Source organism: Haliotis cracherodii, unplaced genomic scaffold, assembly GCF_022045235.1.
Source record: "Haliotis cracherodii isolate W230 unplaced genomic scaffold, xgHalCrac1.p SCAF_7, whole genome shotgun sequence".
Classification (NCBI taxonomy): domain Eukaryota; kingdom Metazoa; phylum Mollusca; class Gastropoda; order Lepetellida; family Haliotidae; genus Haliotis; species Haliotis cracherodii.
The window spans coordinates 6940374-6955830 of record NW_027266330.1 but is presented as its reverse complement, the minus strand read 5'-3'; the positions used below and the strand labels follow the sequence as shown (position 1 = coordinate 6955830).

General features: G+C 40.7%; 1 protein-coding gene across 1 annotated transcript in view; it reads left to right on the top strand.

Annotated features, from left to right (window-relative positions):
• Positions 1–14563: 14563 nt before the first annotated feature.
• The window catches only part of LOC139448040 (uncharacterized), a 47764-nt gene continuing 46870 nt past the window's right edge, over positions 14564–15457 (top strand). The window contains exon 1 of the mRNA XM_071229541.1: positions 14564–14637. Within this exon, the coding sequence (XP_071085642.1) occupies positions 14623–14637 (15 nt within the window). The 5' untranslated portion in view covers positions 14564–14622. The remainder of the gene's footprint in view (positions 14638–15457) is intronic.

Sequence of the window (15457 nt, the reverse complement as noted above, 5' to 3'; positions counted from 1 at the left end):
AGACCAACCAGACGTCCCATTTTGACAGGAAACCACCCTCAAGCACGTCTACATTGGTGCAGTCAGCGTCTACGCTGGACGGCCATGCAAGCGGGACAAGTTCTATTCACTGACGAGTCTCGTTTTCACATCAACCACAGCGATGGACGGATTCGAGTGTACCCACGTCGAGGTGAACGTTACGTCAATCATTGTGTCATTGAAGATCGGTTCGGGGGCGGCAGCGTTATGGTATGGGTTGGGATTAGAGCAAGACAGAGGACCCGTTTGATAGTGTTAGAGGGAAATCTGAATGAACAGCGCTACCGCGACGTGATCATCGGCCCAGTTGTTCTACCGTTTTTGCGTCGTCATGGCCCAGGCATTACCTTTCATTATGACAACGCCCGGCCTCATATTGCCCGACTTGTTCAGGATTCTCTTCAACAAAACAACGTGAATGCCATCCCTTGGCCGGCTCGCTCCCCTGATCTCTTACCAATCGAGCACATGTGGGATGAGATGGATCGGCGCCTTCGACGTCAACCACGTTTTTTACAGACACTCCAGGAACTTCGAAACATGCTCCAGCAAATATGGACAGATATCCCACAGGTCTTTGTGCGACGCCTGGTCCATTCCAGGAGACGTAGATGTGTTGCTTGCATCGCAACCAGAGGTGGACACACACGCTATTGATTTGTAAATTGACATTTTGGCATGTTCATGGTTTTTTTCATGGAATCACGCATTTTCTGAAGATACTATGGCAAATTAAACCATTTGAACACTTACTGGATTCTTTTATCTGTTGCAAACCGAAATTGTTTCAGATTTGGTAAAAAACATAACTTTGCATTAAATCTTATTCAATGTTTCAGGAACTTTTGTTGTTCAGTATATTTACTGACAATATATAGAGCTGCTCATCTTCCCGAGGCATCGGGGTTAACTGACTTTAAAAATCAAATTTCCACCCTTGCCGAACTAGTCTGGAATTTCGTGACTCAATCGTTGCCCCACCATTGGCTGTTACAAGTTACGCCCCTTCTATGTCCCTCCTATTGACAAATCAGTTTCTCTTATTTCACATGCATTTGCTTCAAACAAAATGGCGGCGCCCAGTCGACACTGTCTGATCGATTTTCAAGATCTATATTGTAATAAAATAGGTGTTACCTCTTGAAGCGCACCTGTTACCCTCACTTGAGCACCTTGTTTGAAAACATGAAAACATTTCCAAATATCCGTCGACGCCCAGTGCATGGTAGTCTGCAATCGACCGAAATTTGCACGTCAGGCGCTATGTTGTTTATGGATTGGTTGTCTATTTCGTTTTGCGATTTTGATTGGACTATGCAAAGACTCGTTTGTCCAGCCAAAATATAACTTTATAATTCGAGCCTTGTTCGTCAAGGGCGGAAACTTGACCTTTATAATGAGTTATCTCCCTTGCATCGGGAAGATGAGGATTGCGGTAATGTCAGCCTATTTTGGAAGGAGATTCGGTGAAAATAAAGAATGAATCAGTCGGCGATTCAGTTATCATCAGACGAGGACCTTATTTGTTTACTTTAAAGAGAGGACTGGGCAAGCAGGAGGTAGAAAACTCAACATGATCTGATGCGTAATTCTTTCCGTGTCGAGGTCGACGAGGTCGGGTTACAGGTTATCACCAGCACATACAGAGATGGCAAAATCCAACACGGTGATCTTCTGATTTAAAGATCCGGGTCAGAACTGGTCTTCAGCAACTGGCTTTCTGATTTGCTGAAAATTGGCAGTGCTCTAATTAAACAAATTGGCGTGAAATGTGAAGAGGATTAATATTTGAGCATTTCAGAGGAGACATTTTGACAGCAGAATTTCCAAAATGACAACATAGAATTTCTTTACATTTTAAATACTTGTTTTTAAGATAAATACATTTTTCTTTTGAGAAATGATTGACATTTTTTTTGTTACTCAATTAAAACAAACATATTGTGAAATTCAGTTTTTGTAAATTCGTATTTTGAAGTATAAGGGATACCAATTTCACCATGACGCACATTTTAGTCGATTTACGTTTCATGTTACAGTGGATCGCAGTGTCCCAGTTGCAGGTATATTTTTTCAGATTCACTCAAATAGTAGTGTTTCCAATCCAATACGTAACAACACAGCTCATTGTTAACCACCCGACCTTCACCTCTAATAAATAACCAGTGATGTACAAGGTGTACAAGTTGGCGTATGACATCACAACCGGTGATCAACATTTACAAAATGGCGTGTCCTCTGACATCATTATGCGAGATTTTACGAGGGGAATTTAATTTATTCAGGGATCGATAATACATAAATGTGCCTTATAAGTATTCAGAAACCTTCTGATAATCCACGTATTGTTACTTGTTTTTATGTTTTTACGGATTTTTACAGGAAAATACCTGTCAATAGGTGGGAAAAACAATTATGTTCCCTGAATGAAAAAAGAAACGTAAAAGTAGAAAATTCGTAAACATCTGACAGAGTGTTCAAATCATCCATACAAAATCAATGCCAAAAATGATTTGGTCATTTCTGCTTAGACTGGATTGATTTGTGTGGAAAGAAAATGTAACTGTAGAAGTTTTGTGAAAAGATGGGACAATCACGAACCCATAACCGTGTGAGAGCCTGGTGCCGAAACACACCAACATGACATGTATGCACGTTTGGTTTTCATTTGAATGCCATCACAATCTTACAGCAAGTGAACTGCAAAAATATGACACAACGTACCCTTACCAGACGCGGCCGACCACGTATTACTACTAGAACCACCACGGTCACCTCACTGAACCAAATCTTGATATCTACCCGTGAAGATCCGCGTTACTATTATTAAAGATCTTCAATAACCCATGCTTGTCGTAAGAGGCGACTAACGGGATCAAGTGGTCGGGCTCGGGGACTTGGTTCATGCATGTCATCGGTCCCAATTGCGTGGATCGATGCTCATGATATCATCACTTGATTGTCTGGCCCACACTGCATTAATTACAGACCGTCGGTTTTAAATTTGAATGTTGCTGAGTGCGGCGTTAAACAACAAAAAAACATTGCCAGATATAAGAAATTCGAATCATAACTTTGGTATATCAATGTGATTTCTTGGAGTATACTACAACATATAAGCTGCATGTACCAGACAACAATATTGTTGCCTTACATGTCTATCATGTATTTAAGTTGATGGATATATTTCTTGTTTGTGAATTATTCCACCATGACTACGTGAAATACTCGAATTTGGTTTGACAATCCATAACATTTGACATAATCAATTTGGATTCAAAATAATGCGTCTGATTTTATGACCGTTTCACTGCGCAGTCTCACTACTTGAGTTTGACCATCAACACGGCTGAAATCAATACAACATACGTGATGGGTTTCGGATTTGTTTTAATTCTGCATTTTTTCCATATGTGGTTCGAACTTGGCATAATTCAGTGATGATGAGCTTACCTCTATCATAGCCAGTTTAACCATTTCAGGTAAATTAAGCCCAGAAAGTTTAGCATCATAAAACATTGTGAAAATACATAAATCGAAAGAAAATATCGTCTCCTTTCAAATGTCTTTCTGAATATTTCGTTACAAGGTAACAAAAGTACATAATTTTTTTTCACCTCATTTAAAAATATGCTACACGTTCGGTTTCAAATAAATCTAGAGACCATCAGTTCGGTCTAACATAAATGGAAATTTCAAACACTGTGCGTTTATCTCCTAATTATTTCAAGACATCTTGGCTATGTTGAAAACTAAACCTGACATTCTGAAATGCCGCATTCCTTATTTGTACAGCAAAGGGATAATTGGTGTGAAGAGGTGATTTATTGATATCAGAAATTCGAAGATATCACAAAAAGAACATCACAAAGTATAATATGACATATCATTATCACATTCAGAACCTAAAAGCCCCTTGACCAAAATATCGTTTCCATTTTGTCAATCGCATCAGAGATTCCGATTTCTATGCAAGAAGAAACATGTCAGTTAGGAGGGAAGGGCAATTGGTGCCCATGGGGATGCCTATTCTATGCCTCAATCTTCTCTTCAAACTTTATCTATGATAATAGAAAACGTCAACACAAGAGAATAACCCGTTTCGATAATCCACCCAAACATATCGCATTTGGTGCAAAAGGCGAGATAGCTGTGCCAATTCTTACTAATTGATTTTGACGTTAAAAGATGGATGTGTAAGTATTTCTATGGTTCCACATTTATTAATATAATATGCCGCCATAGATCAAAGAATACGTTTTTCCTTTTTCCTGATTTAGTTGTGTTGAATAGTGGTGTACCATCATGTTTTGACAGAATGAAACATTTCTGCGATTCAAAAACATTAAAGCAGATTCTTTGTTTTACTTTAAATTCTCCGGATGAACAGTTTGTACAAATATAGTTCACAATATCACAGTCTACATTAAAATTGTGTAATGAAATTCTAAGTTTACATTTAGCTCTGATAAGTTAAATATCTTTCAGTCTGTAACAATGATTTTACTTTGCGGTAACTGCTAAGATAAGATGATTCAGAAATACTTTGGTGCCACTGTTGACAAAATATATCCTGTAGTCTTTGCTTAAATGAATATAACAATAACTGTGGATCTCCCTCATCTTGGGGAATCCATACATATGAAAAGCCACTAACAAATAATAGATTTCTCACATCTGAAACCCAATTATTTTTACCATTATCACGAAGTGCCTAAAACATTTTGTGACACTGATATGGGTATCTATCAGGCATTCAATCCAATACTTAATTACCCTTAATTGGGTGGCTACAAAAATATTATTACGGCCTGTTTCACCAAGGATTGCTCTGTTTGAGGCAAACTTACCAACACCTAGAAAACATTTGAAATATGAAGTGTGAACATTTTCAGTTGCAGCGTAATACAGCTTCCCATATTTCAAACACCATACAAAAGTATAGGCATAATTTTGCCTTCAAAAATGGCACATGTTTTGAAAAAAGAAACACAACTATTTTTCCTGAAACATTATAAAAAGGCATGATGGCTTTCGATTCAGTTAATTGCTTACATGTCATAGACCATGACAATCCAGAGGAGAACATAAAACCTCAATATTTATAGTAAGTGACTACACTCAAGACATATGAACCAAGAAACCATTTTACATGTTTTGCAACAATACCACCTTTTCTAAGGACTACATCATTGAGGTTTTTAGATTCACTTCAAGGCTCCATTTCGAACAGTAACTCTGTAACACATTTAACTGTTTTTGCAAGTCATTTACAGAATAGAAAAAATTACATCATCAGCAAAGAGAAGGAGCATATTGTCCATTATTTCTTGAGTTAAAGATATCCAATGTTGACACAGTATACTGACCCGACCTATCCTTGTTTGATGCCATTAATGCCGATTCCAAGGCAGAACCATATTCTAATGTATTTTGGTGTGACACGGCCAGGGATCGAACCGCTCACAGTACAGGCTCTCTTTGTGAGGATTTCGGAGAGCGTCATACGACTCTTCCTCAAAAGTTGTTTGAAACATTCGAGGTCTCAGCTGTGCTTTCACAAATCTTTATGTGTAGTTCATGTCCGAATTAGACGCGGCAGTGTAAAAAATGATGTCCGATCAGATTTAATGTTTTGACTTATACCATGTGTTTTCCGTCCTTTCAGGTGAACAATTGACTTGCCTTTGTACGTGTTTGTGTAATATGCCCGAAGGTGATGAGGTGAGGTGAAATGGGGTTTAACGTTGCGTCCAAGATTATTGCACTTATATAGCGACGTGCATGCCCGCGCGTGCGTGCGTACGTGCGTGGCTGCTTGTACTAGTCCGGACTTATGCCGATTTTATAGTTGTTAGCCCACTGAAATACCATGTCGCTGTGTGAGACGAATACCCTACCCAGACACAGTACGCTGATGCCGCGCCGACCAGTCCTTGTTAGAGCTGCGAAATGCCCAGCGTCTGCAGGGTAATAACAAGTACCAGCTTTTAACGTCGTTTGGGATGACGCGGCCTGGGATCGAATCCGGGCCCTTCCGCTCCCCGGGCTGACGCTATATCCACTAGACCACGGAGGTGGTTGACACCTTGGAACTGACGAAAATGGAGAAGTGAACTGATTGTTTGTTGTTTTACGCCTCTCTCAGCAATATTCCAGCTATATGACCGCGGTCTGTAAATAATCGAGTCTGGACCAGGCAGTTCAGTGATTTACATCATGAGCATAGACGCGCGCAATTGGGATCGATGATATGCATCAACCAAGTCAGCGAGCCTGACACTCGATCCCGTTAGTCGCCTCTTACGACAAACATAGTCGCCTTTTACGGCAAGCATGGTTGCTGAAGACCTATTCTCTACCCGGATCTTCACGGGTCAATGATCTTTTTGAAAAGGCGAACGAAAATTACGCTTTATCATGACAAACAACTAATCATGAAGTGTATTCAATGTACAAACAAAATTGGAACCAGATACAGGAACTGGCTGTTGACTCTCGGTGATGGATAACATTATTTTTTATGCTTTACCAGTTCACTGCTCCTCCTTCGTTACAAATCGTTTTAATGCTCATTTTAAAATGGGAAGATTGGTACACACATTGATCTCCGCTAGAGCCTCATTGGATGACTAAGGAATAATGCTGACGTCTTATTTTATGCAAATCAAGATCCTTGACTATGTATGGGGTCACGTTGAACATTTATCAACAATTCAGCGCACCTTATCAACAGCGTAAAGAAACTTAAACTGACACGTTCTAATGTCATTTAATCTTAGTGCCCTTCTTTATAACATATGAGACTATCACACATGAGGATAAATCCCTTTTTTCAACACACTCGGGAACAGCAATTGCCTCCAAAATAATCCAACCCCTACCACCCCCACCAAACCCAAAATATTAATGAAAGTAAAATAGAAGAAAATTAATGACCTTAAATAATAGATTAGTATAATCTATTAGTACTTATCGAAGGTTTGTAGATTGATATACGACCTGATGTGTATGGTCAGAGCTACAAACATTTAAAGTCGTTTGTTTGTTTGTTTGTTTGTTTGTTTGTTGTTTAACGCCGCACACAGCATTATTACAGCTATAGTCTGGAAGGTAATTTAAGACACCGACGTTTACTACAATATTTGTAAAACTATTGGACCTACTCCAGTCAAAGTTGGTATGAGATTATTAAACAGTCATACATAACTGGATATTACATTCAAAGACAATCGGTGCATAAACAAAATCTGTCTATTTTTCTATCACTATATTTCATCAACAACCAGACCTGTTCGTCACGGGTAAAACATTGAAACAGCCATCTGCATAATGCTACCCCTGCGTCACTCATAGCCTTATGGCTGGACGTTACTCTTACATTATATGTCCACTTTTGGGAATATACACTGCTTATGTAACGTGTGACACATAAATAAACGAGAGAGAGAGAGAGAGAGAGAGAGAGAGAGAGAGAGAGAGAGAGAGAGAGAGAGAGAGAGAGAGAGAGAGAGAGACCGAATGTTTACTCGACGAATATTTTAAAAAGCGTCATACGTCAAAACGTTCAAGGCCATAGTAAAACTTTCAAAATGTTTTATTGCAGACATTTAGGGGTGTGACCAACGGGTGTGCCATGAACACACACGACCGGGTATTAGGCTAACGTGTAAATAGAGACATAATCTAAACAAATAGATGTGAATCGTAAGTTAATGATCGGCCATGGACGTCTGTGTACCAGACCATAGACATAAGGTTGTCTCGTCCTAACGCGACGACAGTGCATGAATGATTCCACAAGGAACAGTCTAGCCTTGATGACGAGCCAACAGTAGAACAGCAGTGATTTTAGCAGTAAACATCTGGTGCCATCACTGATTTATCATAATCCATACATTTAACTTTCACGGCTATTTTGCCTTGTGCTCCCATTGGAATCTGTTTGTCGGATACTCGATACTGGTTGTTCTCTGGCGTTGACGTTTTGCATTGAGGTACGGACTTGTTGTATAGGTCAGCGATTGATGTAAGCGTTCATTGCCGCGGGAACGGCCTAGTTAACACGACTGCTGCGGATTGATAAATATTCGCATAAAATCAAGTGACGCTGGATTGCCGAAATTCTCTTTTCACTTTTAGGTCAAAAGTGTCATTTCAGGTGATTGCAATTATTATTGATGTTTGTTTGCTAAATAAATGCTTTACTTGGAACAAGAGATCTCACTTTCACCTGCAAGGATTTGCAAATTTACATATTCAGTGAGTGAGAAGTAGTATGCAACCAACCAACAAACCAACCAACCAACAAACCAACCAACCAACATCTTTTACAAAGAATATAAAATATACTGAAAGCGAACGTGTGCAAAAGTGCACATTGCATGGCAAACGTATCAATTCTTTAATAAACGTGTTGAGCGTCCGCCCAGATAGCAGAAGGTCCGGGGTTCGATCCCCGGCCGCGTCATAACAAAAGACGTTAAAAGATGGTACTTGTTGTTACTCTGTCTGGCGCTCGACATTAAGGGGCTAAAACAAGGACTGGTCGGCTCGGAGTTAGTATACTGTGTTGAGTGGGTTATTCATGTTAAACTGTGACATTGTATCTCAGTGAGCTTGCACTATAAATCGGCATCAGTCCGGACTAGTACAAGCAGCCACACAAACACACATACGTGTATGCACGTCGCTATATAAGTGCAATAATGTTGGACGCGACGTTAAACCCCATTCCACCTCACCTTTAATAAACGAGTTGATCTTCAGCACATTGATTGTTTCTATTGACACTAAAGTGGTATGTTATCTCTGTCAAAAAACAGTTGGAAAACCAGAAGATCTCTGGCATCAAATTTGAAGATGAAGTGACCGCTTTTCTTGTTGATGTTATAAAACATAATCCCCACTGTTGTATCGGTTTCCAATTTCCCTGTGCTAAAACTACGAATTCATGACATGAGATGGAAAACTGGTTCTGACACATTTTCCTTTTTATGCTCCTTGATACAGCACTCAAACATAATCCGCTAAAGCTGTTTTCAGTCTAATCCCCGGGTGATTGATATACGTGACAAGGTACTGCTGGGCTGATCTGTTCTGGAGGATTTTCTTACAAAAGTAATCAAGTGTCGGCCGCGTTACCCCAACCAGGGTCCCACAAGGGCGACGGACAGGTTCCACTCCAATGACCTAACGATCTGTGTAAGGGGATGTTATTTAAGGCAATAATGTAGTTATTAATAAACTTAAAAGCTTATGACACACTCTGAATAGTACAAGTGACTCTGCTTTAAGGACATAATTAAGGAAATGGTTTTGTCTCCATTAGTAAAACTAGATAATATTAGAACTGATGCAAGACCCGTTGTTACCGTTGCTGCAGATCTAAAGGTAATATGGTTTTAAGAAACGGATACAATGCGTCACCATATACACTCTATAAATGTTTTGTACATTAATACATTTGTCCACTTAACTGGAGCAAGGATGTTACCTGTCTTGTCTTGCTCTATATATTTGTATCAGATTACTACTTGTGTCCTCGAGTTTCACGTCGGGGTGAAAAAAGAATTACTCCGCCGTTCCGAACTATTTGATTGAGAATGTTCGAGAGGCATACTCACGAATGCTCCATACGCAGGTAATGAAAACGGCTTGTGTGAATCGATACCGATTTGAAGAAAACCTTGAAAGCTGACATAGATAGGTCGCATTGTTGTGTCTTGTGTCGTGCATGCGGGTACTTTTCTTCTTTCATAAAATGAATTGGAAGCTTCATAATTAATTGCAGTGAAGATTTCCTGAAGGTAAGAATTGTTTTTTAACTGAACGTTCGAAACGAGATTGTTTTGGTAAACATTGAAACGAATTTAGTCTTAGAAATATTTTATAGGTGATGTATATGGTCTTATCAGCTTGGGAGTGGGCCGTGAGACAGAGGGGCGTGAGTTGAATTGAGGTGAGGTGAGGTGGGTTTGGTGAGGTGAGGTGAGGTTTGTCGTCGCGTCCAAGATTTTTGCACTTATATAGCGACGTACATGCATGTGTGTGTATGGCTGCTTGTACAAGTCCGGCCGCCATCATATAGCAGGGATATGGCTGAGTGCGGCGTATAACAACCAACCACCCAACCAAATGTACTAGTCTGGACTGATGCCGATTTATTGTGCTAGCCCACTGAGATACTATTCCGCAGTTTAACATGAATACCCCACTGAGTCACAGTTTACTCCGAGCCGACCAGTCCTTGTTTTAACCCCTTTATCCTGAGCGCCAGACAGGGTAACAACAAGGGCCATCTTTTAACGTCTTTTAAAAGGGTGTAATCCTGACCTCCGGGTGGACGCTCTACCACTAGACCACGGAGGCGGTCAAGAGGGGCATAAACGAAATTGGGATGCGGCGTCCCCCAAATCGGTAATAGCCACACATGTATGTGTGTGCGCGTGACCCCATGTCAAGTTAACAATCATTACTAAGTATACAAGACCGCCTCCGTGATCTAGTGGTAGAGCGCCCGCCCGGAGAGCAGAAGGTCCGGGGTTCGATCCCGTGCCGCGTCATACAAAAAGACGTTTAAAGAATGTAATTGTTGTTACCCTGTCTGTTGCTCGGCATTAAGGGGCTAAAACAGGGACTGGTCGGCTCGGAGTCAGTTTACTGTGTCTGATGTTAAACTGCGACATGGTATCTCAGTGAGCTAGCACTATAAATCGGCATCAGTCCGGACTAGTACAAGCAGCCACACACACACATACATACACGTGCATGCACGTCACTATATACGTGCAATAATCTTGGATGCGACGTTTAACCCCATTTCACCTCACTAAGTATACATTCCCCTTGCAGCGACTGGTCCAACTAGGCTAACGCAGTGAGTGGCCTTTGACGTCTCCCGATCATGCCATGTCTTATGGCGGAACGGTCAGCACTCATTGCTGGCCATTGCATTTTGGCAATGTTTTTTCTGGTGTATGTCGTCAGAAAAAAAAGTTGGCCAGCACGGCGCTCAAATTGCACAACTATTGGCTGAAATAATGCCGATGCGACGTTAAATTTTAACACACTCACACTACTAGACCAGTGACGAAAGTGTGCCCTCTTGAAACGGACAGCATTAGCTGATAAAGTACCAGATGTCACTGAACAAAAGGACAACACAGGATTCTATGGATTCTATTCTGACATTCGAAATGTGAACATTTGTAAGATTGATGGATTTAACATGAGAATCTATCCAATGTGAGATATACAATTTTGTGATAGAACCTTGACCAAAAAGATACGATTGTGGATGTGATCGAGGATATTATTTCGATTGTGGAAAGTTGGTTACTATTTTGTGTTGACAGACTCCGTTCTATCAAGGAGGGGGATATGGACATAAGGATATTGTCATCACAGATTGTATTGCTGTGAGTATGTTATGTTTCCGAACAGGTAGTTCTGTTTCGTTCCTGTGTGTGAAAACATTTCACGCACACACTGCTTTACTTCGTGGATAGCATGTTCGCCAGGTGTCGACCACCATGTGTCGTTGTTATTCAGTTTGGCTTAAGAGTTAGGATAGGCAACATCGTTCGACACGCGAGTCATTTGGTAATTGTGGTTATAATAGAAATTTGAGAATTCAGAAACTTTGTAAATGTGAATTGAAGTACAATAGTAATTGTTGTCTGTAATTGTTGCTTGAAACTAAATAAAACTATCGTAAATGAATTAGTGTTCTTTGCCTGTCTATTGCACTTGTACTGTTTCTGTTGACCACACACCAAGTGGAAAGCTATTCCAATAGCTATAAGCTCGGATTATGCAATAAGTGTTAAATTGTCACAAACAGGCTACTGTGATGTTGATGTAATAGCCAGTCGACTACCATCTACAAATGTTTTAAACTCTGTATACTGCAATGCCCTTGATTAACTGATTGATATATATGATAATCTGTGTGAATTAGGAACAGTTTTTATCTTGGGCGATTTAAATGCTGATGTTTGTAAGGGCAATCTAACAGCACGGGATGAGCTACTAAGAAATGTTGTAGAAAATAGACATCTATTACATGCAGTAAATATGGTACAATTCCGAGGACCAGGATATATACTGAACCAAATTAAAAACTTCACAATCCTAACATTTTAACATTTTGACCAGTTATCATTGTGGGCCCTTGTTGTGTATTTAAACAGTAATTGCTACGTATTGTGTTCAGATAACACCCGTTTTTGTGCAGGTGAATCGATCAAAATCATGTGCACAGCACTATGGTGGCAAAAGTGGTTTTTCACGTGCAACTGGTCACATGGCCATAATACCGCACGTGTTTTCAGCCATACTTGATAGCAGTCATTAAAAAAAAAAAACCACAAGAAAACAGAAGTCTTTCCGGCCATTTGTCATGCCACACCTTTCAAATGTGCAACGTGAACGTGCAATCGGCATGTTGCAGACGGGAACGTCCGTAGCTGAAGTCGCAAGGACGATGGGTTGTAGTCGACAGACTGTTTATGATTTACAGACGCGTCTACAACAAACGGGTACCAGTGCTGATCGCCCTCGGCCAGGTCGACCACGTCTGACGTCACATGCAGAGGATCGTCAGATTGTCTTACGTCACCTCCGTAGCCGATTTTTGACGGATACATCAACCAGAAATGAACTGTTTAGGGTAAGACTGAGTGCGCAAACTGTTCGAAACAGTCTGAGAACTGCTCACCTTCAAGTACGACGGCCATACTGCGGGCCGATTCTGACTCAATTACACAGACGTCAACGTCAATTGTGGGCACAGCGACACTTACGATGGACTTGGAATCTAGTCGTCTTCATTGATGAATCCCGATTTAATCTTCGACTTGCTGATGGTAGGGCGAGGGTGTGGAGGCGCCGTCATGAACGATACGCCCAGTGTTGTGTACAGGAAGTTGACAGATTTCGAGGCGGAAGTGTCATGGTGTGGTGTGCTTTCTGTGGCAATGCACGTTCCAGGCTTCTTGTCATCCATGGCAACCTCAACGCTGCTGCTTACTGCGACCAGGTTCTGGCACCAGAACTTTTGCCTTTTATGGCAGCGCATGGACCCGGTTTGATCTTCATTCCAACACGACAATGCCAAACCCCACACAGCAATTTTGACAAGGAATTTCCTTCAGAATGCGGGAGTCAACGTCATGGACTGGCTGTCAAGGTCTCCCGACCTCAATCCCATCGAACACGTCTGGGATACTCTTGGCAGAAGTCTGCACACTCTCCAGAACCAACCACAGAATTTGCAAGATCTTGGCACCATTTTGCAGCAACAATGGCGTCGTCTTCCCAATCATGTGTTCACAAGCATCACAAGGTCCATGCGGAGGCGTTGTGTGGCAGTTGTCAACGCACATGGTGGCCATACACGCTACTGAACTTGTGTGCCCTCAGATTCTCGTGCTTGGGATTACTTTTGAAAATGTGAAGTTTTTAATTTGACTCAGTATATTTTAATTTGTTGGAAAGGTTTTGACTCAGTATATTTTAATTTGTTGGAAAGGTTTCAAGCCGCAGAGGTCTACAAGCACAGATATGGCTACTGGTCCCGCTTGGCTAGGCCTAGTGCCCTCGCAAAACTGTTTCAAAATTTATATGTCCAAAGTTGCCAAAACTTATAAAATGCCTTAGCTACGTCACAGCTAGACACTGATTTTAAGTATATTAGACTGTTCTTTTGATAATGATAGCAATTATCTCTGTAGTTTATCCAGATTCCCGATGGTTAATTCTGACTCGATTGCCGAATGACAAGGGCCACGCCGTGTTTGTATATAAGCACTGAAAGTAGTCCCTACTTGATCTTTGATATTTGTATCTCTATCTGCATATGACCCCAACTGATATCGTTTTTATCCGTTGGCTTTATCTTGCCAAGAAACCTTCCCATTATATGATAAAAATTTATATCACGCCAATTTCCAGATTGGATCTGCTCATAGGCGCTTTTGCATGAGTCAGGTGGTCAAAGAGAGAGTACAGAGAGTATGACTGACATAGTATTATCGAGTAGGGACAGTTTGATGATCTGATTACTCCACACAGACAGCAGATGTGCGTATTTTTCTTCGGACAAAGCATTCGACGAGTTTTCAACAGCCTGGGGCGACTGGGATAGTATCCCACGAGCTATACAAGGATGCTAAAAACTGCTAAATAAGGGTAACAGTCTCCCGTGCTCATCTTATCAGATGTAGTGTCTCGTTCGGGGGCCGGGTATCAGAGGTGTCCGGGCTGTCACATATATTCGTGTTAGCGTAAATCATACTAACTGTAGTTTCTGTTTCTTTCTGATGTTCCGTTTAGTCATAATCCTGCATCACCTTCACACAACTGGGGCAGTATAGATGTGGTAGCATTCCCTGGCAGTTGTTTGCGAGTCAGAATTGAACCGCCCCCTCAAAAATCGACTGGCTCCCATCTTCTTCGCACGTCACTCAAATTCACGCTAAACAAATGAAAAGTTTCGATTATATGCACATCTGTTGACGAACCTACTTTTAACGTATATATAATGCAGGATCTCATGAACAGGATAGACTGCTTAGCCGTCGTCACGAAGCCAGGTTGATGTTCCAAAACAAGGTAGGGTATATCATATGATGTATATTTGTCAATTCACTTTCCACTATGTATACTTTCAACTTCATATTGTAAGAAATCAGGTACTGCTGCAGTATGTAAAGCGCCGTACTCTATGTGTAACTGCTCTGTTAAAAGTCCGAAAGTTAACAGTAAACTAAAAAGCTAAAAGTAACTGGGAATGCAAAGTCACTGTGTTTCTATGTTCATTTGACGTCAAAAGTAAAATCTTTTCCCTCTTAAAGCGCCATGAAATCTCGCACAAACGTTAGACATTTCGCTATAATAATGAGTGGAATCATTTCGTAAGGAGACAGTGTTTATTAAAGTCTTACTTGCTGTACAATCGTGACTTCAAACGTTTTTATTTTTTCATTTTACATGAAAAGTGTCTAAAGTCTATTCATAAAATACACCAAGAATAGTGATTACGACGCCTTGATTTACAACGTTTATAAATGGCCTCATTTTCCATACATTGGGGACTTCAAACGGATATGTCAATAAAAAGAAGACGAAGCCATTGTACAGTATAATACACTGAAGTGTACATAACGGAGTTTGAGGTATTGAGAAGCCACTAAAACAGTAAAACTAGAATGTAAAGCATAGAATACAAAAAAAATATTTACCACACTATTTGACACATATTGTATCGCATACACACACCGCTCGTCACGGAAGCCCATTTCTGGTGTTCCCCACGGTGATATTGCTGGAATATTGCTAAAAGCGGCATAAAACCAAGCTCACTCACTCATACACACACGCGCGCGAACACACGAATGCACGCATACACAGTGAATAATTATAATCAAGATTT